The following is a 26,240-nucleotide window of genomic DNA, read 5'->3' as shown; positions in this document are numbered from 1 at the left end:
CTTAATCAGTAGTGTATTTTACATTTTACAGAGACTGAAAATTACAAACTATATACAGGCAGCATCACCACTAGCCATAGGGTTGTAGTTGCCATTGGAGCAGCCATTGGCAGTTGTTTCACGACAGAGAGCAACACCGTACAATAATTTGGTACAGCAAGTAAGTAATACTGGCACTCTGCTGCCCAGCCAGCATGGGCAGTTAGTGAACGTCGGCCAGAACATTAGGAGCACACATGTCCATTCCTGAATTCAGCCTGAGAGTCCCAAGAGCTAGATGGGGTCTAGCCAGGCTTCAACCTAGACCAAGGGGACAAGTCTGTGAGATCATGATACTACGACAGATATCGAACAGGAAAGGCCTGGCTTCACGGCAAAAAAACATACAATTGAGGGCCTAGGGTGGGCTGGGGTTCTCATGGAGTAGATCACAGGTCAGATTTCCCAGCAGCAGATGTTGATGACGAAGTTGGTATTTGCAGTGGTGAAGAAGGAGAAACCTGGGGTTGAGACTGCACCTGGGATTGATGCTGAGAGGTGTCATCCTTTGGTGCCTCGAGGGTGCAATTCTCAGGGCTGGATGAGGAATGGCTTGTGCAGGTGACACCACCTTGTTTAGGCACCTGAAGGAAATCGGGCAGTATTAGATCCTCCTTGGACAGTAGCCCACGCTGGTCATTGACCCTGCAGTTCTGTGCACGAGTCAGCAGTTCCATTAGCCCTAGGGGAGAAGAAATACTTCAATGTATCTCAAATCATAATACCATGGTTGGGGTGGGGGCCAAGCACTCTCAGAATGGGTTGGTCTGCAACTTAATCATTCCTCATGAACCAGGCTGATGGGACCTGGAACTGGACAACATCTGGAGAGTCACGTAAGACCAGCCATTCTTCATATTGTCACTCTACAAATAGCAACATTTAGCTCTTTCAGCTTGCTTATATTAATTATATATGCCTTTAATAGTCTTGGTTTCCTTAAAGGAATCTTGAAGAGAATGCTAAAACTCTCACAGAGCCCTTGGACTCTTAAAGAAGATACTATAAATTCCAGATACCTTTGGTATAGCTATTGCAAATTATGCACCTGGCAAGCACTCCACATGAAAGGGGACACCAGTTGCAAGGGGAAAAAAGAGACACAGGAGATGCAATACCAACAACACAAGCTTGCAACTTCACGCCTATGTACCCAGCCACTGAGACCAGTGATAGAGCCTATATTCATATATATATATCCAGCAGGCCCTTGAATAATTTTTGTTATGTAATTATATTTAATCCACCCATGTCCTGCTGTATTGCCTCATTATGGCAAGGAAGCGTTCCTGGGAAAGATGAGCAAAGAATATTGGGAATATATGTATATTCGAGCCACAGTGGCGGAGTGGTTAGAGTGCAGTACTGCAGGCTACTTCTGCTGACTGCTGGCTGCCTGCAATTTGGCAGTTCGAATCTCACCAGGCTCAAGGTTGACTCAGCCTTCCATCCTTCGGAGGTGGGTAAAATGAGGACCCAGATTGTTGGGGGTAATAAGCTGACTCTGAAACTGCTTAGAGAGGGCTATAAAAGCACTGTAAAGCGATCTATAAGGCTAAATGCTATATGTATAAACTCCCAGCAGGGTCACCCATGGAAGGTCATCCTAGGTAAAACTAGCAGGCACCTATATTGGGGGGCAGCAATATAAAAGGATACTGGAGGCAGATGATCACTTTAGTAGACATCCATTCATAGTATGCGAGACAATTCAATAGTAAATCTCTGCTGTATTTTACCAAGAACAAGACATGGATATAACATATAAAATTGAAGATAAAGTGTTGGATGATGGCCCCTCAGGTCAGATGGCACTCAACATGTGTCAAAGCTGCTAATGGAACATGTGGAAAAGCTGCTAATCTTTCAGAATAATAATTGTGTTTATCATGTGGCTAGACTAAAACCCTTTTGGACATCTTGCAGGTTCACTTTGCGATATAGATATGAAAATCCAAAGCTGCAAGGGCAGAGTTAGTGGGAACACGGTACGTAAGAAGCTCAACACAGCTGGGAAAGCTCAACACAGTGAAAGATGAAATGAAACAACTACAAATTCCAAATATCTTTGGAATCAATGAATTCAGATGTTGAGATTGATACTTTCAGTCAGAAGATCACACAGCTTACTATACAGGACATGAAAAACAAAAAAAGGAACCACATTTTTGTGTAGCTAGAAAAGACACAGCAAGTATAGCACAGGTAGTCTTCAATTACCGATGGCAGTTGGAACCGGAATTTGCTGTTGCTTACTGGCATGAATATAAAGTGTGACATCATCTAACTGCTTCGCTTAGCAATGGCAATTCCAGCACTCCCAGTTGCCACTGCTAAGTGAATCACCACAGGTTGTTCAGCAAGGATGCCACGTGGTCACCATTTGAGACCTCCTGCTGGCCTCCCCATTGACGTTGCATGTTGGAAGCCAATAAAGAAGGTTGCAAATGATAAACATGTGACTGTGGGATGCTGTAATGGCTTCAAAGATCACTTGTTAAGTATCATTCATTCTGTGCTGTTGCAAATTCAGAAAGTCACTGAATGAGTCATCGTTAACTAAGGATGACCTGTACTTGACAGTAACGTAGTCAACAACTGAATAATAACTAGACTTTCTAAGCAATTCTTTAATGTGACAATTATTATTTACTCTCCAAACACTGATGCAGATGAAGATGAGATTGATGAGTTTGATGATCATGTCTGAAATCAACAGGACATGCTAGCAAGATGGGCTGCTTGTGATTGGAAAGTGGAAGGCCAGAGTTGGAAATAATTATGGAGGAAAATGTTAGAGTGGATGGCTCAGGAAACCAAAAAGAAATAGGGGTGTGACCTATCAATTTCTGCCACTTCATTGCCAACATAGTCCTCAAATGACCAAAATGACACTTCTACACACGGACATCACCAGATGAACAACATAGAAATCAAATAGACTGTGGAATTGCTAAGAGGTGGAGGAGTTGTTCGGTTATAAATCTAATAAATAAATAAATTCCAAAACATCCCTGTTCTTTTTTAATTGTTAAGTGTTTGGATTTTTTGTTTTAAGTATTAACTGTTTCTTAATTATTTAATGATTGCCACTCAGAGTCTCTTGTTTGAGGGGGCAGCCAGTACATGATGGTTCCAAGTAGGCAAAGAGTGAGGTGAGGCTGTTTACCCTTTCCTTATTTATTCAACCTATATGCTCAATATATATTAAGAGAAACTGGAAGATATGATTTTAAAACTGGAGGAGAAGCAGTAGCCTGCACTATGCTGATGACATTACTCTGATAGCCAAAAATGCAAAGAATTTGCAAATTCCAGGAATAAAAATCAAGAGCACAGTGAAAAACGGGACTAAGACTAAATATAAAGAAGACCAAACTAATCAGCCTTAGAACCGACAATGAAGGTGCAATATAGAAGTGGTGGATATCTTATGCTTTTTAGGATTGACTTATCAACACTAAAGGAACAAGCGGTCAAAAAAAATACAGTACACCACAAATTAGCACTTAGTAAAATAGCCATGCAGGCCTTAGAAAAATTATTCAGATGCTGTGATGTGTATCAGTAGCTACAAAGTGCAGACCAGTGCAGGAAATGGTAGTCCCCATGACACTTTATGGCAAGAAAAGTTGGACTTTGAAAAAGCAGGATAGAAAGAATATTGACAGTTCTGAAATTTGATGTTGAAGAAAACTCCTGAGAATACTGTACCATGGACAACCCAAAAACAAACAAACAAATAAATGGACTTATTTAAAAAAAATCAATCCAGAGTTTTCACTTGAAGTACAATAACTGGGCTTAAATTATCCTAGTTAGGACACATTGTGCAAAGACCTTAATCTCCGGAGAAAACTCTAATGCTGGGAAAGGTAGAGAAGAGCACGACCAACAGCACAGTGGATAGACTCAGTTATACTGGAGATAAGTCCACCATTGGAAAACCCGAAGAAACAATTTTTGTCATGGAGAAAAGCTATCTGTATGGTTGCTAAGAGTTGACACTGACTTGATGGCACATAATTGATCATATTTAATAAATGTTGACTATTAAAAAGGGGGCAGTGCTAACTTGTATGCCAACAGTGCCTTTGGGACAGGAAATGACAAATTTAGTTTCAATGCAGTTTAATCTGTATGACACCTCCAGTTTTCTTTCCATTTCTTCCCTGCCTTTCTGCCCATCTATTTCTCAATAGGCAATGTGATGTAGTGGTTAGTGGGGAACTTGAATCAGGGAGACGTAGGTTTAAATTCCAATTTAAATTTAAATTCCCAAACTACTATGAGCAGATTTCCTCTGTTCTTGCTTTCCAAATTAAAGTGCTCCACAGCTCTGCAGTTTGTTAATTTGCTGCCAGAAATGATAATTTATAAAGATATATCCAAATTTAGCATGGCTTGGTTCTGTTTAATTTCCTAGAGTTACTAATCTTCTAAAGAGCCAGTTTGGTGTAGTGGTTAAGACATTAGACTACAAACTGGCAGATTCTAAGTTCTAGTCGTGCCATAGGCTCGAAACCAGCTGGATGACCTTAGGCCAGTCATTCTCCCTCAACGTTGGGAAGCAGGCAATGGCAAGCCACTTCCGGAAAAAAAACTTACCAAGAAAATTGTTGAGGCCAGGCCCAAGAGTTAACACTGACTCAAAAGTTATGTAGACACACACACACACACTAATTTATAAGCAGCATCCCCTTGACCTCCTCAATTTTATTAGGTTGCAAAGAGACACAGACACAAGCTTTACCTTCCATATCATACGTGTGGCGGTTCTGGTTACTCTTGATGGATTTGGTAAAAGGACAGGACATCGCTAGGAGTGGGTCACTTTCAGACTCAGTCTCCAGAGTATTGTCATCCTAGAACCACAGTGGGAGAAAGCCAGCCTCAGAAAATGATCCATTTGTACATAAGTCACAACTATAACCAAGGCACAGCGTATCACAAAGGAAATATTAACACCATTCCTAGCCTGTGACCATTCACAATAAATGTATGGCATCTGCATTATGAGAAAAAAAGAAAACAATTATCTGCACATTCATCATCATCATTATCAAGAAGAATGCTAAAGAATGGAATAAAAAATATTTTACACGCAGTGATGCATTTTAAAAGTGACGGAAGAGTCAAGATTCCCCTTGAAGCATGAAACAACTCAATAAAGTGTTATTGCTTTCATGATCATTGCTCACCTCAAACTGCTCACAAGTAGCATCTGCTACCATGACGGGTTTCACTTCTGCAATAAAAGAGATGGATGTTAGAATTTCTGGAGGAAAAGTAGTTGCTTTATGTGGCTGCATAAGAGATGCTGAACTATGCCTTAAAGGACAGCACAAGTCAGCAGAAGGAAATACTGTGTATGCCAGGATATCCGAGTCTAGGAAAATTGTGAGTACCCGGTAGGGGTCAGGAAATAAAAGCAGAGTTACTATTTTTATTCTGCTAAGGCCCCCTTGTGGGAACCCATTCAGCAGGTCTACCATATTCCATCACATTTTCTCTTCCTTCCATTCAGCTTTGATAAACACACATTTTATAAACGATCTTGTTTTCTATCAGGTAAGCAGGTAACATCTTCTGTGGGCCACCATGTGAGACTGAGGGTTAATAATTGAAGTGAATGTGGAAGAGGAAAGAAGATGGAGGAGAAGGAGGAAGAGAACCCGACCCACCAAAGCAGGGAGGCAGGGAATGCTATAGGTCCTCTCTCCTAAGGAGATCCATCTGGCAGGACCAAGAAGAAGGGCCTTCTCCATGGTGGCTCCCTACCTGTGGAACATTACCCCTGCAAAAATAAGATTGGCCCCGACCCTGACATTCTTTCACAAGGTCCTGAAGACATGATTCTGCCAATGGGCCTAGGGACCCGATATGGAGACCATCAAGTGGCTTGATCGTTGTGACCAATGGGCTGGGGGCTATTGCTTCTTGTATTGTTTTTGTAATGGGATTTATGCTTGCATGCTGACTGGCATCAACGAGAGTGAGTTGGGCAGCAATATAAATTTTCTTAAATAAATAAATGACGAGAATTTGTTTTTCCACTTTCTTTGTGGCAAACATCCCAGCATGTAAGGCAGATGTATGTCACACATGGGAAAGATGCTTCATGTCCTTAAAGCAGCTGACCTGCTTATGTTAAGCGACCTATATCTAATTTTCTTCAGAAATGCACTGCATCCAACACAGAGCAAGTTAATAGGGCAAAATGCACAACATTTTTATATATAAACAGTTTTATATGCCTGTGAACCGCCCTGAGTCCTTTGGGAGATAGGGCGGTATATAAATTCGAATAATAAATAATAAAAATAAATAAACATTGGCATCACAACAGCCACCCAGAGTCACTTTTTCAGAGTGAAAAGGGCAGCAATTACGTTTCAATATACGAATGAATTAAATAAATTGCAACCGTTGCTTATGGTGAATAAACAAGAGTATCGATTCACTAGCACTGATGGGAAAGAAAAAGGTACAAAGAATATGTAGTCATCTCTTCTTGAGAACCCTCTTCAAATAATTCTCCCTAGGGCAGGGGTCTGCAAACTTGGCTCTTTTAAGACTTGTGGACTTTAACTCCCAGAGTTCCTCAGCCAGCTGGGAGTTAAAGTCCACAAGTCTTAAAAGAGCCAAGCTTGCAGACCCCTGCCCTAGGGGAAAAGAGTTCTGTCTACAATAGAATTAATCAGGCTTAGGAGTTACAATCCTGCATAGATAATTATGTTCCTTTGAGCATCACATACCTGCATCTGAATCTAGAACAAGCTTCTGAGCAGCCACTGCACTAACCTTCTCTTCCAGCTTCAAAGTTTGGAGTCCCCCAGACTGCAGAGAGAGAACAAAGTTAACAGAGGGAAAAAAGGCCAGGATGGCCCAGGGGGAGGGAGAAGAACAGACCCTCCCAGAAATGGATGGCCCAAAGAGTAGGGTAAATATATAGAGTGCTTTTCAACAGAAGATCTATAAGGAAATGGGACTCCGTTAAAAAGCACAGGACCCAGAGAACAATGGGCATTTTCTTCTCACCCGCAGAACAAAGCAGAAGCCTACCAAGAACTCCAGTCTAGGTAGCTGCCTTGTTAGCTTCACAGCTCTGAACTCCTGACAAATCGCCTTGTGACGAGATGGGCAGCAGATAAATTTAATAAATAAATAAAGTGGAAGCAGTGTCTCTAGTGCAGACCAAGAACTGCAGAGTGCAGCTGGGAGCAAGCTGAAATCTCAGAAGTAAGCAACCATGTCATATTGATAAATCCCAGCTTAGTCAAACGCTACAAGTAGTCCTCGACTTACAACAGTTCGTTTAGTGACCGTTCGAAGTTACAGCGGTATTGAAAAAAGTGACCTATGACCATTTTTCACACTTTCGACCATTGTAGCAACCCCATGGTCATGTGATCAAAATCCAGATGCTTGGCCACTGGCTCATATTTGCAGTCTCCCAAGTTCATGTGATCACCCTTTGCGATCTTCTGACAAGTAAAGTCAATGGGGAAGCCAGATTCATTTATCAACGATGTTATTAACTTTAACAACTACAGTGATTCGTTTAAACAACCGTGGCAAGAAAGGGCGTAAAATGGGGTGAAACTCACTTAACAACCGTCTTGCTTAGCAACAGAAATTTTGGGCTCAGTTGTGTTGTAAATCTAGGACTACCTATATTTACCCATCCTATTTCATGATGGTTCTTACCCGTTTGAGTGACACTTGTCTAATATCAAGACTGTATTTCTCCAAGATGGGCTGCAATGCTTCTTGCAAGGTTTTAGTTGATTTTGCCAGAATGCGGACTGTTTTATTGATAGGTGTAATGTGCAGCCTGTAAAAAGTAAGGATCGGGTTGGGGACAGATCATACTGGAGAAAAGGATTATCTATGTGGTTGCTAAGAGTCAACTTCGGCTTCATAGCACAAAGTGAAAAAACCACTATAAATATATTAAATGAGTGTAACACATTACATAAGTCATAGCCAAATTGCAGCCATCTTTTACATCACCTCAATCCTTCCTGAATTCTATGTGCCTATTTAAAGATCATGGTAAATACAAAGGAAAATGAGAAAGCAGCTTAGGAAAAGGGCAGAATGTGTGTGTGTGTGTGTGTGTATAAGTATATATATATTTACTGACAAAGAAATAAAGGGAGACTAGTACAGATCTGTTTCAAGCTATTTAGCTCTCATCAGCTAGGCATACCCTTCTGGGATTCAAACCTGGGCTTGGTTGCATATTAGGCAGATGTATTAACCACTAAGCCACAGGTTCTCCTGTTTATCAGGTGCACCATGGGAAAGATCAAGTGGGTGTTTTTTTTCCTATCAAAGCAACCTGGTCTACCCAATGAGAACTAAATAGCTTGAAATAGATCTATACTAGTCTCCCTTTATCTCTTTGTCAGTAAATTTAACACAAAATAGTTTGTCATGAAAGCAACTGCCTGGAGGGCTCCTGGATTGGGGCAGAAAGGCGAAAAGGAAGCAGTATGCTCCCTCCCATATTTGGGAAGACCAGGTTGCTTTGATAGGAAAAAAAACCCACTTGATGTATATATATATGTATATATGTATATGTATATGTATATGTATATGTATATGTATATGTATATGTATATGTATATGTATATGTATACGTATACGTATACGTATTTGTATTTGTATTTGTATTTGTATTTGTATTTGTATTTGTATTTGTATTATATTATATTATATTATATTATATTATATTATATTATATTATATTATACTATACTATACTATACTATACTATACTATACTATACTATACTATACTATACTATACTATAATATATTATACTATACTATACTATACTATATTATATTATATTATATTATATTATATTATATTATGTATGTATATATATTCATATACATATATATGAATACAGCAAGAAGAAAAATTTTCATATACTGTAGATCCACTGAAATGAATTATGAGCTCTGAATTATTTATAGTGGCATAAACATTGAGGCTAAAATGGTCACATACTCAGGGAGAAATAGCATCTCATAGAGTAGCGTAGATAGTGACTTTCTGTGCTGTTAACTTTCAACCACTAAAGTCTTTTTCTAATTTGCACAAAACCAAAAATATCGCAATAGCTATAGCACTTAGACTTATATACAGCATATACAGTGCTTTTACAGCCTTCTCTAAACAGTTTACAGAGTCAGCATGTTGCCCCCAACAATCTAGGTCCTCATTTTATCCACTTCAGAAGAATGGAAAGCTGAGTCAACCTTGAGCTGCTCAGAATCAAACTGCTGGAGTATGGCACAATTAGCCTGCAATACTACATTCTAACCACTGCGCCGCCGTGGCTCTTATGAACATGAACATCTCTTGGTGTGGCTCTTGTGTGAGACATCTATAGTTATTCTTAGCTGAGATGCCTATTGGCCACGTGAAGTTGGTGAGGGCACAACTCTTCCCTCCAGATCCCAAGCACTCTTCTGTACCACTATTTTCCTCCCTGCTCTTCCTTGTGGAAATTGCTGAGAGGTGGCTGGGTTTTATCTATTTATTTAATTTCTATGCTATCCATCTCACTAATGTAGCAGACTATGAGCGGCTTTTGGTTTTAAAAGGACTACATTTTCTTACTTGTGAAACATGGCTTCATTCCTATGTGCCTCAGCAAGTCTGTTTGCTGTTCAGTGGACTTGGAAGTTGGAGAACAGACCCCTACTCTCCTGGTCTGCCAGGCACAGTAAAGAAGAGAGGCAGGCCAAGGCATCTGCCTTATCCCGAAACCCCATCCCAATGCCAGCCTCACATTCCCTGTTGTGACTGATGGATAGATTCTTTCAGACTTCAGTGAGTGGGAGGGCACCATAATCTGTGTGATTAAGCAACCACTTTGCTTAACATGCATTGCACATCCGAAGTCAGGGCTTTATTATTTGTTGGCAAGCCAAAACGGAAATAAAAGCTGTGTGATAGAGATTGGCAAAGGAAATGGAAAATTTTATGCCAGGGATACTGGGTGGGGTTGGTTTTGGTTGTTGTTGTTTTTGCCAATTCAAGATCAAGTGAATAACGCTTGAATTCAGCATTGAGAGAAGACTCTAAGTCTACTTACTCAACTATGGACCAGGGGTGAAATCCAGCAGGTTCTGACAGGTTCCAGAGAACTGGTAGTGGAAATTTTGAGTAGTTTGGAGAACCGGCAAATACCACTTCTGGCTGGCCCCAGAGTGGGATGGGAATGGAGATTTTGCAAGATTCTTCCCCCAGGAGTAGGGAGGGAATGGGGGTTTTGTAGTATCCTTCTCCTGCCACGCTCACCAAGCCACGCTCACCAAGCCACACCACGCTCACCGAGCCACACCCACAGAACCAGTAGTAAAAAAAATTGGATTTCACCACTGGTACCAACATGAAGGTTAGGCAACTTAATCTCACTTTTAGTTCAACCACATACAATCAATAATGAGTACTATTGAACTGCTGTATGCATGCCCCCAAAACAGCAAAAGAGTTGTTTTCATCTGTGTTGTAAAAACAAATGGGTCACACTTCTGAGGCAGGAATCTCAACCTGGTATTAAGAAAGATGAAGCAAAGCCAACCCAGAACAGGAGTTTTCACTGATCACACTCACTCAAAGTTGACCCTGGTCTCCAGCTTTACCTCCTGGTCCATCAATACTAAACTGTCCTGGTTCAACGCCAGCGGCTTCTGTAAAAAGCCAAAGAAATACGGAAATATCGATACAGGGTAAAGAAAGAACACTCATATAGGAATGTGTATAGAAATGCTTGCTGATGTACGATATGATTCTACATCACCCACAGATTAATTCATTGCAGCTAGCCTTGACTTAGGTCATTTAACAACCATTTGGAGTTACAACCATGCTGGAAAAAGTGACAACTGATTCTTGCACTTACAGCATCCCTGCGGCCGCACAATCAAAATTTGAATACGTAACAATAAGCATGTATTTATGATGGCTGTAGTGACCCAGGATGACACGATTGCCATTTACGTCTTTTCCAACAAAGTCAATGAGGAAAGCTGGATTCACTTAATGACCGTGTGATTCATTTAACGGCCATGGCAAAAAAAGGTTATAAAATTGTGGAAACTCATTTCATAACTTCATTTCTTAGCCAAGGACATTCTGATCTTAATTGTGGTTATAAGTCAAGGACTATTTGTATGAAACTATTAAGGTCAATAATGCAATTCTGGGAAAATAGCTTTTAAGAAATCTGCAAATAATACTGAGGAGAGATATTTTTAATTGTGATAAGATAAAAATGTTTCTAAACAAAGAAATAGATAAAATATTATTAATTGGGAATATTTTAATACTAATATTCTTTGAAAACTGAAATTGCTTGTTGATTTCACCTAATACATGCACATTCTGTAATCATTCATGAACTAAAAATTATTTGCCCAATATAAATATGCCATGGAAAAACTTAATGTACAATCAGGTTGGGCTGAATTATAATTTTGGATATCTAGATAAGTATATTTTTCCCTAGCACTTTCAAAGAGGAAAAACAATAAAGCTATATGAATTTAAAAGATGCTGAAACTATATACCAATTTAAGCCTAGACAAAAGATACTTTTTACAATGAACTCAATTTCATTTGAAGAATATTTATTTATTTGGGTTGTTAACAATATATGTTATGTGAATAAATACTTAGAGAATATAACTACTATCTCTAGTTAAAAGGGACTCCAGTGACCTATTGTCATAAGCCAAGCAGGCAATTAGAAGCTATAGAACATAGACATTAAAGTTATATAAAATATATAGAATAAAACATCCTAGTACTCCCAATTGGCATGGCCAATGGTGAAGCATACTAGGAATTGTGATAAACAATCTCTGAGGGCCGAAATTCCTTAGCCCTACTACATAGGACTAAGAAATAGAATTTCAGGGAAAACTCAGCCAAACAATAGTGAACTCTCAATCCAACAGAGAATTACCCAAATTTATACCCAAAGCCCAATTTCTGCTCAATTAAATTAGATAAAGTAGATAAATACTGCATGTGGAGATTACAAGTAAATTGGCTTAAAGTGAATTTGTAACCCCAGTAGATTTTCTGTTTACAACTTCTGAATTCACAACTTCAATTATGATGTTACCTTGGTACATATTGAGAGAGATTACAGATGCTCCTATCTAAATTTTACCTAGAAAAATCCCTTTCTTTTAGGTTCCTAAAGTGCTGTTTTTCCAGTAATGTTTCCTTTTTGCCTAAAACAAATTGGACCTACCTTTTCATTTCCCATTAGGTAGATCTTTACATCAGGTAAATTGAGACCACGACGCTGACAAACTCCAGCCAGCATCTCCTGGATAGAGAGGCCAGAACGAACTGGGGCCAGCGATGCAGTTCCATCAGGCAGATAAATGCAACAATATTTAATGGGATGGTTCTGACTGTCAGATTCTGAGCCTGTGAGACTCTTCCTGTGGTTCTGTAGAGAACAGAACTTATCACATTCAGCTCCATTTATTAACCTACTACAATCTCAACCTGAAAGTACAGTCTCCACAACAGACAATTACTTGAGATCAAAGATCATTAATATTGTATATCTATCAATGCATCCACTTATGGTAGGTGTGAGCTTGGTGAGGCTTTTAGCCAAACTTGCGATTTAAAAAAAATTACTTATGCTTTTTTCCCCTTCCTATACAGTTGGAAGACCTGAAAGACCAAGTTAGGACCAGATTATTGTGGAGAAAATCTATATATATTATATGGTTGCTAAGAGCTGGCAATGATTTGATGGCACATAATCAATCAAAACTCTTCTCTCAATTGCTTTCTCTACAGAATGATATAATAGTAGGACTTTGGGCCACAGTTAAGATGGAGTTTTAAAGAAAATTCCTTTATGGATTTTTGGTGATTTGAAGCAACATGGTGAAGAAAACCTGCACATCAAGAAGAACATCTAGTATTATAGAAAGCCTGATGTATCAAAAAAAAAAAGTCCAGATATTCCCACTTTACATAGTGACCGATAACATTGCTTGAAGGAACTCAATAAGCATGAACTATTTCCTATTATTCCTCAGCAATGTTAAATACTGAAAACAATATTGGGAGTTCTTGTGCCAGCCAGCATACATAATTCCTTTACAAAACCATGTAAGCCAGCAGCTGGCACTGAATCTTGAGGCAGTGAATCTCATGGTAATTACGCTTTATGTAAATTTGTACATTTTCCCGTTTTGAGAACAGAATTGAAATGCTCCTTTCTTTCCAACAGCAGTTTGAAGCAATTCAGCCAGAATTCTGCCAACTCAATTTATTGTGTCACTTGCTGCAAAACCTTAGATCTGTCAGATAATCTGTTTATTAGACAGTGGGAAGCATTTGGTTACAGCTTCAAGGGCTGTACCTCTCTGTAGGCAAACTTATTACTATGAGCTACCATGGGAGATGGGGATGCGAGTAGAATGTTTCATTCTTTATTTGCAAGGTACACATACTTTAAAAAAATAACCACCCACAACCGAGGAGCAAATATTTATTTGGAAAAGACTTTGACTGTATAAGGCTCTACCTGGTATCTCTGGCCCTTCCAGAGACAGTTTTGGATTTGTCTCACTACATAAAATTAATATGCTCGGAAAACAAAGTTAGCATCTTTCTTGCACCAAAACATTTTTGTGCTTTTTTCGAAACTGGAAGATAAGTAGAAGTTAACTCTCTTTTCCTTTCTCAAATAACAGTATATGGATAGCCTTTTTTCTGCCATTCCTTCTGGGGCTCAGGGAAGAAAGAGAGTACGCGAGTAGCAAAGAAATCAGTGGCAAAAGCAGGAGCTGCAACCATAGAATTGCCTCTTTAACTTGCCCTATTGGGATGTGGTGGGATGGGGACAAGCGGTGTGAGTGGGTAACAGAATAAATACCTGCAGGAGTACAGGCAGCACCTGATAAGCATGTTCCTGCCCAGTCACCTACCTTTTGCCATCTGACACTGTGACAGCCCTACTACTGCTTCATCCTTCTTCTTTGTCTGCCTGGAGCATGGATTTATAGATATCTACATGGCTATGATAACAGCAGAAGCATTCAGGCCCAGGTTGACCCAATTCCTGCCACTGCTCCCACCTCCCTCCATTCACTGGGGCCTTGACTGTAGAAAACTAGGAGCCTATCATTTCATTTGGAGGGTGAGGGAGCCAAGAAGATTTCCCCTTGCAATAGGAGCACAGAATTTTGGGCAATGGGCCAGAATGCACAAAACATGTGCTAGAAACATGGGACGCTGAACTGTATGTGTGTCTGTGTGTACATACACAAAGGAATTTAATGATGGGAAGAGCAACAATAGCTCAGGGCAGAGTATTGACTGAATGATGACATTCAGAATGCAACCTACTAATAGCCAACTGGAAGGAACACTGACTGATTTATGGCAACCTCCATGTCCCCCTCCGCATTTCAAGGTCAGCAATCAATGCCCATCTTCCCAATGATGTGGAGAGATTTGGTTGGGAAACAGAGCAGGAAGATGCTGTGTCCAAGAGCACAAAATACTTTACATTATGAAGCTGTATCATTAGCCAAACTCCACTGTCCCTGCTAAGCACATTGTCCTGGGCGGTTTTTTGCTAGCAGTATTCTCCTCTGGATAATTTCATTCTCCACTTCTATTTGATCGGCCATGATGCTCAGGAGAAGGGCTGCTTTCCCACCAACTGAGACTCCCTCTGGCATTCTAGGCAACAACTTTTCAACAGTTTCAAGGTAGGGCAACCTTGAGAAAGGCTTAGAGAGGGGATACAGCCATGAAAATACCAGCAGGCTCTCAGTAACAATTGCAGAAATCTCTATACTTTGTAGAGAACTCCTCCACACATAGCACAGTCATAGCCTATTATAGATAGAGTGTGGGGGCTGGGTAGAACCTATGATGTAACAGGCATGGCATACTGTTTAAGCAAGAGCCAAGCGCCCACATTGCAACAAACAGAGCAGAGAATATTTTCACAAGCTGCAGCTCAAAATCTAGCTAAACACCACTCACCTCTGCCTGCAAGCCACTGGTTGCATAAGATAGGAAGCCCAGGTCCAGACTAGCTGAGGAATTCAAAGAGCCTTGGGAGTCGCGCCAGGGGGATGGCCCCTCTCCACCATTTCTCTCCTCTAGGACAGATAGTTAACAAGGAGTTAGGACTTTGGAGAATACTTGGCCAATTATTAATCATTCCTGTTCTGTCACCTCCTTCAACTGTATCTCTACTTTCAGCTTTGGACTCACCTCCCCAGGGACGGTCCCTCCTGTCTCCTTTCCGAAAGGATCTCCGAGGACTCCTCCCAGCCAGGTTACCAGCTGCCTCCACTCCTAACGGTAGTGATTTCCCTGCTTTTAGTTTTGTTTTCTAAGGGAAAACCAGAGAGTGTAAGAGCTCTACATCTATTGGACTTGCTTAAGTGGCATTCCCAAATCCCTTCACATCAGGGCTCTCCAACCTCGGCAACTTTAAGACTTGTGGACTTCAGCTTGTGGTGAAGTCCACAAGTCTTAAAGTTGCTGAGGTTGGAGACCCCCTGCTATCACATTATCACACTATCTTCTAAGCTGGAAGTAAAGGCTTCCCACCTTGCTATGTTCGGTAGGTGGACTGCCAGTCTGAGAACTGGATCTCAGTTCTGGCAAGGGCTGCCCTTGGCTTTCTGCCTTTGCACACGCTTGGTACAACGCAGACTTGACAAAACGTGCATAGCTGTCAAATTTCATCAGGTTGAAAATCTGAAAGAAGCAAAGTTGAGTATCATTAGTATCTCTAAAGCTTGGCCCTTAGGTGGCTTCATCCAAGAGGAATCACAACATTCTGAATCAGAAATGTACTTAATTATTAATTGGGGAGCAAATATAATTTATTTATATTCCGCCTTTATTATTTTTTACAAATACGTCTTTTATATTTGCATATCAGCTAGCGGACATGGACTGTTCTCACCTGAAGTTGCTGGACATGAAACATTTCAGGAGTGGGAGTGGACAACATCTCCTCACCAATCCACGCCTGTCTGTCAATGTTCACTGGGTTTACTGAATGACTTGACAGAAACTCATCATAGATCTTCCTAGCTTCCTGAGCCAGCTACAAAGAAAGTACATGGAGTGAGAATCACAATATCACAATAGCAAAGAACAGAAATAACCAGACCAGCTGCAGCAATCAATATGGCTTGTATTTTCTCCCTAAGTACATAATATAGGGAGAGAACCATCTGGGCACTCTATTCATCTCATAGGTTAGTGTGCTTTCAATGGTTCTCAGCAAAAAATAAAGAAATATCAAGGCTATTCGTTTGGGTGAAAAATTCAACAAGAGCTCCTTCCTTTCTTCCCTCCATCCATCTTCCTCATGCTTTAGAACAAAAAAGGCAAGATTTGTGCCCATATGGATATGTCAATAAATTTGAAAGTGGGGGGATAATAATATATCTAAATCCAAGACCAGTTAAGTAGGATTTCCAATAATAAAAGGAAGAAAATTAATATTCTGCACTGCATTCCCCCAATGATAAGAAAAAGGGGGAAATGTAGCTAAAACCAACAGGGTTCAATAGTGAATATATCTTACAGAATTTGTTTTTTGTCTTGATAAAGAATATAACTTCACTAAATAACATATTAAATAATCATCACTCTCCTCTTGTCTTCTTCCTTCTCATTATGCTTGCTTTTGCTATTTATATAAAATTCTGTTCTATGCAGTTTGAGGCTGTGGGGCATTATATTATTTCTTGACACATTGCTGTCTGTTGTGACATTAGGGAATCATAAATCATACACAGAATTTGGTTTTATGAGGTTCACAGCCTTCATTTTATAAATTATATTCCAAACCTTATAATAAGATAAAAGTTGAATATGCTGTAGAATTCAAATCAGGATCAAATGTATCTCATACACTTATTTGAATTACATGTATTTTCTTAGCACAAGATAAGTCCACATAATGCAAAATTTGATCTTCTTCTAGAAGAAGGATCCTTACCTTTTGGGTGCTACTAGCTGGTATCTGCTGAAATTGTTCACAGGCTTGCCAGAAATACACATTCTCAGCGCTAAATTCCTTTTTCAGGAACTCCTGGAAAGAAAAGGATATTTCTCTATCTATTGCAACATTATCATAATCCAGAACTCTAGAACAGCCAACGGGGAAATCAAAGGATTCAGGCAACAATAAGCGAAGCCAAATTATTATCTTTGCCCGAAGTGCAAGATCACCATATAAGTTGTATTGGGTAGCAAATAGCCATCAGTAAGCAGCTCTCCTCTCTAGCAAGCCACAAGATCTGTTTCAAGGTTAAAAGGACTAGAGAGGAGACATATGGCCGAACAATTTCAGACTGGTATAAAGCATATAGCTCTAAACAGCTCCAAATACCCGCCATCTTAGAAGGGGAATAAAAATAAATAATGGTAAAAATGGAAGAATGTGCAGTGAAAAATCAAAGGGAACAGAAAGGTGATACGGAACTCACAGTGAAGTATGCAACACCAAGCTGGTCCTGTAGCAGTGTCTCAAAGGACTCGGCCCAGCGGGCCACAGATTGCCCCAAGGAGGGAGGGAGACTCTGAGTGCACGGCAGACTGTTCACACTGTTATTACTACCCCGACTGCCAGAGCTGTTTAACTCTGTGAAGCAGAGAAAGGTTTCAAGTTTTTCAGAGGCCTCATATCTGGAAAGGTGTATGAATCTGGAGTATGGAAGTTACCATCAAGGTAAGCCAAAACGTTTTTCTATCTGAAATGACCAACAGGATGCCATCAACTCACTTCACATACAACATCTATCCTTAATTCAATATTGGTTACGGGACAGTGACCCTGAGATCTTTGTAAACGAGCCATTTCTCTTGCAGGAGTTTCTGTAGGCAGCTGCTGTAGGCCGATAGTTAATTTCCCATCGTTGGAAATCAGAGATTTTAAGCAGAATCTTAAAATAAGATTTTAATAATAAGGGGCGTGCATAAGAGGACAAGAGTGCCTACCGTTCCTGTCCTATTGTTTCCTTTTCTTATATCCAATTAATTTAGTTATTACATACTCATACTTATATATATACTTATATATTGTATAGTTATTTCATGCTTACACTTATACTGTGTGACAAAATAAATAAATTAAAAAATAAATTAAAAAAATAGAATCTCCGAGAGGCAAGATGCCTTGTTTCCCATCTACCAGGGAGCTGCTCAAAATCACCAGTTCCTCCTGCTAATACGTAGCAGCAAGGAATTAGCATCTTGAAGGAACCATGGGGACAAAGGCAAACATGACAGGGTACTCCATTTCTCCCAAAACTGTTTGCAGCTAGCTGATTTTCTACAGGTAAACCCGTGATTTTGAACAGAACAATAGAGAGAAGGGAAACCTTATTCCTGTCCCTCCTGATGACATTGTGCAAAGGTCTGGTTTATTCCTGTCACTGGTGGTTTGTTCAGTCTCATTAGCTCATTAGTGAAGAACAAATTTCTAGCTTAATAGCTTCCTATTACTAATGGCACTATAAAACCAGGGGTCTATTCCCCAGTCAAGCATCCTAGGATAGTTTGGTCAAACATTTGTTTTAGCATCTAATCCCCTGAAAGTTGTTTTATGTAGTTCCAAGGGCCAACATTCAACTATGAGATGATAGGGCCTCTGGTGGCTCAGACTGCTAAGACAGTCTGTTATTAACACAGCTGCTTGCAATTACTGCAGGTTCAAGTCCCACCAGGCCCAAGGCTGACTCAGCCTTAAGGTAGGTAAAATGAGGACCCAGATTGTTGGGAGCAATAAGTTGACTTTGTATATAACATACAAATGGATGAAGACTATTGCTTAACATAGTGTAAGCCGCCCTGAGAAGTAGCCAGCAAAATCTTGTGGCCATTATTACACACTCTCTCCAAAAGTCTAATAGCATTACCCAGTCACATGTCCCACCTACCTCCATCGGATACCGCCAGGCCCTGCAAAAGAAGGATGAGAGCAGTCAGAATACTTTATCAGAGAGAGATTAACTTAAAAGAGACATCATCTTTCTCCTCATTGTCACTATGATATTTACACCCAGGCTTTCTGCTTGTATAAGCATACCAACAAAACAAGATACATTTAAATTACAATAAAACAAGATAATTAAAATGACACTCAAAATAAAGACAATTAAAATCAGTTAAAAGCCTGATGAAATAAAGTGTTTTGGTTAAAACTACTGAACGAGTGGAGGCCAAATTCTCCTCCCTCAATTTTCAAAGGAGAAGACCCTTTTCTGCCTACCAGATAGTCAAACTCCAGGCAGAAAGGATACTTCAAAAAGGCCATTCCTGCTAATTTAAGTCATCAGACAGGATCATAGCAAGAGATGTGGTCCCTCACTAAATCAGATCCCAAGTTATCTAAGAATAAAAGTAAACACCTTAAACTATGCCCAAAAGGTCATTGGCATCTGCTGCAGAACCATCAATGTAAGCATCACATCACCATCATATCCTGCTCTTCTTATTTTATTATTTATTGTATTTTGTTTATGTGGCTGGTTGTTTGCCAAGTAGGTAATGTAAAAAAACAGAAGAACAAGAAAAAAAAAATAACACATGCAAACGCCTATAGTGCTGGGGCCAATATCAATCTCACGCATATTAGCATATTCTGCTGGCTCTCACAGTATCCTGCCCAATTCCCGAAGGAACTGAATTAACAGCCTGGATGCCCCATTTTGCAACAACAGCGGTATCCAAAATGCATATAATAGTTTCTTGTCCAGTATCAGATAATCTTATATATTAGTTAACTAGATACAGATGCAAATATAGGATGACCATCTGTTCTCTTAAAGAACAGTCTGACTATGCCTCATTCCATCTCTTAGGTACAAATTTCTAATATGGAAATCTATGGTTTGGAAAGTCTCCTAGAACAGGGGTCTCCAACCCCGGCAATTTTAAGCCTGGCAGACTTCAACTCCCAGAATTCCCTAGCCAGCTTTGCTGGCTGGGGGATTCTGGGAGTTGAAGTCCTCCAGGCTTATAGTTACCAAGGTTGGAGACCCCTGTCCTAGAAGCAGCGTTTTTTTTCTTCCTTTCATATTGGAGATTTTCATTTGAAAGAGAATCCATGAGAATTTGACAGGCTATGGCCAGAATTAGGGCCGCGGTGTGGCTCAGGCTGTAAGAAGCCTGTTATTAAACACAGCTGCTTGCAATTACTACAGGCTCGAGTCCCACCAGGCCCAAGGTTGACTCAGCCTTCCATCCTTTATAAGGTAGGTAAAATGAGGACCCAGATTGTTGGGGGGGCAATAAGTTGACTTTGTATATAAATATACAAATAGGATGAGACTATTGCCTTACACAATGTAAGCTGCCCTGAGTCTTCGGAGAAGGGCGGGATATAAATGTAAATTAAAAAAAAAAAAGAATTACAGTTCCACAGCTTAATACAAGGATTTTAGAAACCCTGTGTGTTGATGGCTGTACTATATTCCTTTGAGAACAAACTATACTTGTATGAGTGAAGGGGGGGCAGCGCTACATTTTTCTTTAAGTATTCCTTCCAAAATGTTCTGCTTTCTTCGCAGCATGCAACTACCGAAAGAACGTATCAGTTTTGCCAAAGGGTGAAGCAGTAGGTTGCAGATTACAACCTATTTAAAGAAATCATAATAAACATCTTTTTTCCCAGTTACATATATTTCATGGAAGATAGAGGATAGCTGAAGGAAAATACTGTGAAGAGCTGCCAAGGCTATAAAGACTGGGGTCTGCCCAGGGGGGTGGCGTTTGGAAACTACTGTAGCACTGGGAAAGTTCCTTGTCCCTAATTAAAATTAAAGTTAAAATATAAAAATTAACTAAACTGAGGAAGAAAAGGGTTTTAAAAATTGAGATGATACTAAAAAGCAAAAAAACCCACCCTATTTCTCCCGAAATAAGACATCCCCTGATAATAAGCCCAATTGGGCTTTTGAGCCCATGGCAAGAAGGCCAAGCGCTTATTTCAGGGTTCAAAGAAATATAAGACAGGGTCTTATTTTCGGGGAAACACAGTAGTTTCCTTTATTCCTCTCATCTTGAAAAATTGCCACAGAAAGTTTTCTTTGATGGGAAATTGATCGTTTTTTTAAATATCTATTTGAAAGTTAATTTTATTTCTGATGATGAGTAAGCATCGTCCCTATAATTTGCCTCATTATAAACTAAATTTTACAAAATTATTTCTAATTATTTCTTAATTGGTTTATTTCTTTACTTGTACCAGGATTACTAAAAGTTTCTTTTCTATTCCTTTTGATGTGTTTATTTCATTACAAGAGAAATTTTTCCAATGTCCTCCATCAGTCATTTCTTTGGAATTAGTCCTTTGGTTGTTTTTAAAATATGCATTTGAGAGATAAATTCATCACTTGTTTTGTTGACAGTTTTCTCCTTTACATTCTGAAGGTACAAGAGAATCATAAATGCTTGATTAGTTAAGGAAATATAAGAAGATAGAAGATGACCACCTCAAGCTGGAATTCCTGATTTTAACAAAACTAAAACTGGGTATAGTCAAATGTGTATCATCAACTTTTTTAAAAGGGATTTTAATAGCATCCCATGGCCAGAGAACTTAATAGGAAAAGGAGCTAAAAATAGTAGAACTGAAGACAGTGGAAAAAGCTAAAACTAAAGGGGTTTCTAATGGGTTGAAACAAATAAGAACATGCAGGAAAAAGAAAAAGGAGAGGAGAGGAGACCAATCAGGAAAAAAAAAATTACGAATATGTAGCTCTGAATACTAGCGCTTATGTCAGGGACGTCACACAAATTGAATTTAGAAAGGATACCAAGGGTTTCTTTGGGGAAGTTCAGAATAAAAGAATAGAATAGAGTAGAATAGAATAGAATTTTTTTTTTATTGGCCAAGTGTGATTGGACACACAAGGAATTTGTCTTGGTGCATATGCTCTCAGTGTACATAAAAGAAAAGATACATTCATCAAGGTACAACATTTACAACACAATTGATGATCAGTATATCAATATAAATCATAAGGATTGCCAGCAACAAGTTATAGTCATACAGTCATAAGTGGAAAGAGATTGGTGATGGGAACTATGAGAAGATTAATAGTAGTGCAGATTCAGTAAATAGTTTGACAGTGTTGAGGGAATTATTTGTTTAGCAGAGTGATGGCCTTCGGGAAAAAACTGTTCTTGTGTCTAGTTGTTCTGGTGTGCAGTGCTTTATAGCGTCGTTTTGAGGGTAGGAGTTGAAACAGTTTATGTCCAGGATGCGAGGGGTCTGTAAATATTTTCACGGCCCTCTTCTTGATTCGTGCAGTATACAGGTCCTCAATGGAAGGCAGGTTGGTAGCAATTATTTTTTCTGCAGTTCTAATTATCCTCTGAAGTCTGTGTTTTTCTTGTTGGGTTGCAGAACCGAACCAGACAGTTATAGAGGTGCAAATGACAGACTCAATAATTCCTCTGTAGAACTGAATCAGCAGCTCCTTGGGCAGTTTGAGCTTACTGAGCATGCCAGTAATTGAATTGTAAAAGAATTGGCATGCCAATTGTAAAATTGTAAAAGAATTGGCATGCCTGCCACTGTGAGGTTATTCTGTTTTTCCTACAAAAATGTTTGAGGTCAAGTGGAGAGGGAACGGGATCTCTTTTACTAGATGCGATCAGATGAAACTAGATGACTTTAATTTTAAATGTATTTCTGTTGTATATTCAGGATTTGGAATATGTCAGCTGCCAACATTGAAATGGCATCAATTTAGGATGTAATATCTTTTCTTTTTTCATCACTTAAACTTTTAAATTAACATAATCAGTTTCATGTTTAATATATTTCCATTGATTATCATTTCTAATCATCACAGACCATATCCTTTTATTATCATTTTCAGCCGGGATCCCAAACTTCCATGTGCCTTATGTCACCTTCCCATCATTTTTTGTGCCCAGTGACAATCTTTTATTTGTAGACACTGATAAGGCTGACAAGCAAGGCTAAGGTGATGTGAAGATCCCAGGTTGGGCCACAGGAAAAGCCATTCCAGGCAGAGAAGCCTGGCAGTGGCACATGCCTCCCAGCTGGCCCATGTAGTTGGCATTTCTTACACCATCCTCAGGGAAACTCCATCTGCTCTCATGCTCCATGAAAGAGGCTACATTTAAGGTGGCAGTGGGGACTCTGGGCAGGAGCCCTGGGGATGGGTGGGGGGGTGACCAGAAGAGAAGAGCTGGGAAGATATGGTTGCCCAAGGGAGAGAAGGAAGAGGCAGCTGGTTGTCTCTGACTGTCCTGCTGTTAGTGTATTTTTGCCAGGCAAGGACAGCGAACAAAGAAGCAAGATCCCTCTGCTTGTGCAAAGGAAGAACAAAGGGCTCTGCCAGACAAGAAAAGGCAAGCTGAAAAAGACGGAGGCAGGAGGGAAAAAGAGCAGGATTGTGGCAGCTCCAGGATGGCTTTCTTAGACTGTATAATCTGATCTTGAACAAAAGATTATATATCAGCCGAATATTAAAACCAAACACAGGCATTTTCATTAATGAAAAATACTACTCCTTAAGAGATAAAAGGAAATGGCGCTATGGTACAGCTATTTCTCTTGCAGTTTTGTTTTATGGTAAAGTTGTTTTTAATTTAATATATTTATTTTTAATGGCATACGTGATACCACATCTTCGATTTTTGACTCACTAGAAATGTTAGCATCAGTGTATGAAAAGACTTCCGTGTTGGGCAGGTGAAGTAATTCTTGTGTGGCACTTCTGATGATTGGAATTTACGACTCCTGCTTTAAGGTGAACCGTCTCATTAGCTACGCTTTAATCGTTCTGGGTATTATTTTATTTTTGTATTGTGCAATAACATTTAACTGCTATTTCAATAGATTTTCTTTATTTTGTTTTTGAGTAATCCTCTTTTACTGGTCACTGTCTTATGTATTCACATGGACAAACAGAAATAGAAGGAACACAGAATCATATTATGCAGAGGAGTACCCAAAACCTAGACTAAAGACATAGGTCCCCCACCCCTGACCCAGCGTAAAAACATTCTGGTATGTTACAAGTGTTGCTGACAGTATTTGCACAAGTTATCACGACTCCTAATAGTCAGATATATGTTGAAACATTTCTGGTTACATTAATCATTCTAAAAATGATTAATGAAAGCTGCATAGATGGTACAAGACTAGAATCTAGATGGCAAAGGTTTGAATTACCACTAGATAATAATGAAGAAATGCAGAAAATACTAACTCCTTGTCGAGATCCTCCGGATTTCTGCAGCCCAAATAGGCTGCAGTAGGTAGGCCTAGTGGTTACCCTTGTCAGTGCCAAGGAATCTAAACTAGAACATAAACAGTTATACTTCCATTGAAGCCCAAAGCTGCCCTTGACAAAACTGGTCTGAATCTGTCTGAATGCCAAATGATCATGAACAAACTATATGATAGAACTTCTTATTTCGATCTCAGTCCACTAAATCTATGCACGGGCCGTGCCAGAGGGATTTCTGTAAAGATAACCCTGATAACATTATTGTTCATGCTTCTTCCTATTTAGCAAAGCCAGAGGCAACATCGTACCATTTTCCAAATAGGAATCTGATTTCATGAGATTAATTTAGAGTAATTTCCTTCTAAAAAGGAAAGATCATTGCACAAGGTCCCTGGACAAGTCAACATAACCTGCAACAGCTTTTACTGACAGTGAGAGGCTCTAGCATTCCATGAGGTCGATCCATCTAATCATGTCATTATATTCATTCCTTTTCTGTTTGTGGCTGCCAGTCATGCTCAGTTGTGCAACCTGATAACAGACTCATGCCTGCCGTTCTCTTTCCACAGCAGATTATGCAGTCTAACCTGGCGAGTTTGAAAGGCACTGTGATTTCACAGCAACTCTTCAACGTGCAAAAGCATGCCCCAGCTAGAGCAAAGCAACAGCTGCTGAGTTTTATACTTCGAAAGAGCCTTTCCTCTCTCAGATAGTTTACAAAGAAGGGGGCAAAATCACAAAGCAGCACACACAAGAACATCCCATCCTCCCTACCGCTGCAGTAGTAGAGCCGAGCTAAATCCCTCTCTCACCAATCTACCTAGGGATTGGGGAGGCATGAAAACCAGGGAAGGTCACCAGAAGCTTATCCTTCCCCCTGAAGGAAAGAGCCCCCAAATGCCGGGATCAGATTTTAGGAAGGAGCCCTTTTCATCTGGAAGACAAGCCGCTCCTTTGCAGCTGCTGGCTTTGCCTTCCCCCCAGTAGCAGCTGAAGTATGTTCACTCACCATTCGGCCATTTTGGACACCCAGATGTTTGGGTTTTCCCAGCATGCCTCTCCTGCAGTTGTCACAGGTAGACTTTAAAACCCAGGACCATCAGGCTGGGAGCAGCCCCTCCCTGAGGCTGCAGCCGGCCTTCAGAGCATCCCCGGCTGGGAGAGAAAGAAGGAGTGGAGCTGCTTGCCACGCTCACAGTGCAGCATTCACTACCTCTTTTCTCTACCACAGGAAGTGTCACCATGGAAACCAAAACCACAGCTCAAAATGGGGTTTGGAAGGGAGAGACTCCTTCCTTATGAGCACAGCTCCACTGACACCTCCAGCCCAAAGCATTGAAAATGGTCCAAGGCTGCAGCCAAAGGCTTCTTAAAGGATCCCACACCCTGATAAGGGACCGGGAGCATCTGTGGCTGGAGTCAAAAAAATTTCTAGCACCCCCAGACACAGCCCTCAGGGGATGCAACGGATAAAGGCAAGCTCCGGCAGATACATCGAAGGCAGCAGATGAGCACAAAGGCAATTGGCTGACAGGCACTGTGTGGCACTTTCCAAAGTCAACATACTGCCATCCACCTAAAGATGACTGTTTCCATTCTTCAACAGCTGCAGATATTATGCACACAGGACAGAATAATAGAATTGGAAGGGACCTTGGAGGTCTTCTAGTCCAACCCCCTGCCCTATACCCATGATGGTGAACCTATGGCACGCCCTCTTGCCCCAGTTCAGCTGCGCTGCACATCGCACGAACCTCCTGCTGGCCAGCTGGTCTTCAGGTCTCTGCCATGCACGCGTGGAGGGCAGTGCGTGTGCAGGGGGCATGGATGCACAGGAGCACATGCAGGAGGGCCGTGCATGCATGCATGGGGGGTGGGGCA

The 26,240-nt window shown here is 40.3% G+C and overlaps 1 protein-coding gene across 2 annotated transcripts; it reads right to left on the bottom strand.

The window, feature by feature from the left end:
- On the bottom strand, positions 1-25,699 carry RGS14 (regulator of G protein signaling 14). 2 transcript variants are annotated; one of them, XM_058171510.1, is made up of 15 exons: positions 25,369-25,695; positions 19,026-19,047; positions 17,574-17,728; positions 17,084-17,176; positions 16,037-16,180; positions 15,676-15,825; positions 15,334-15,454; positions 15,100-15,218; positions 12,326-12,529; positions 10,678-10,754; positions 7,750-7,876; positions 6,798-6,879; positions 5,241-5,287; positions 4,793-4,904; positions 1-721 (listed from the first exon to the last, which is right to left on the bottom strand). In XM_058171510.1, the coding sequence occupies exons 1-15, from the start codon at positions 25,411-25,413 to the stop codon at positions 429-431; spliced, it is 1,791 nt and encodes a 596-aa protein (XP_058027493.1). In that variant the 5' UTR covers positions 25,414-25,695; the 3' UTR covers positions 1-428. The 2 variants fall into 2 exon arrangements, with proteins under 2 accessions (XP_058027493.1, XP_058027494.1); XM_058171511.1 differs by lacking the exon at positions 12,326-12,529 and having other exon boundaries at positions 25,369-25,699.
- Positions 25,700-26,240: the final 541 nt, after the last annotated feature.

Source organism: Ahaetulla prasina, chromosome 2 (genome assembly GCF_028640845.1).
Source record: "Ahaetulla prasina isolate Xishuangbanna chromosome 2, ASM2864084v1, whole genome shotgun sequence".
Classification (NCBI taxonomy): Eukaryota; Metazoa; Chordata; class Lepidosauria; order Squamata; family Colubridae; genus Ahaetulla; species Ahaetulla prasina.
Note: the sequence above shows the minus strand (reverse complement) of the source record. Positions and strands in the feature narration are given on the sequence as shown.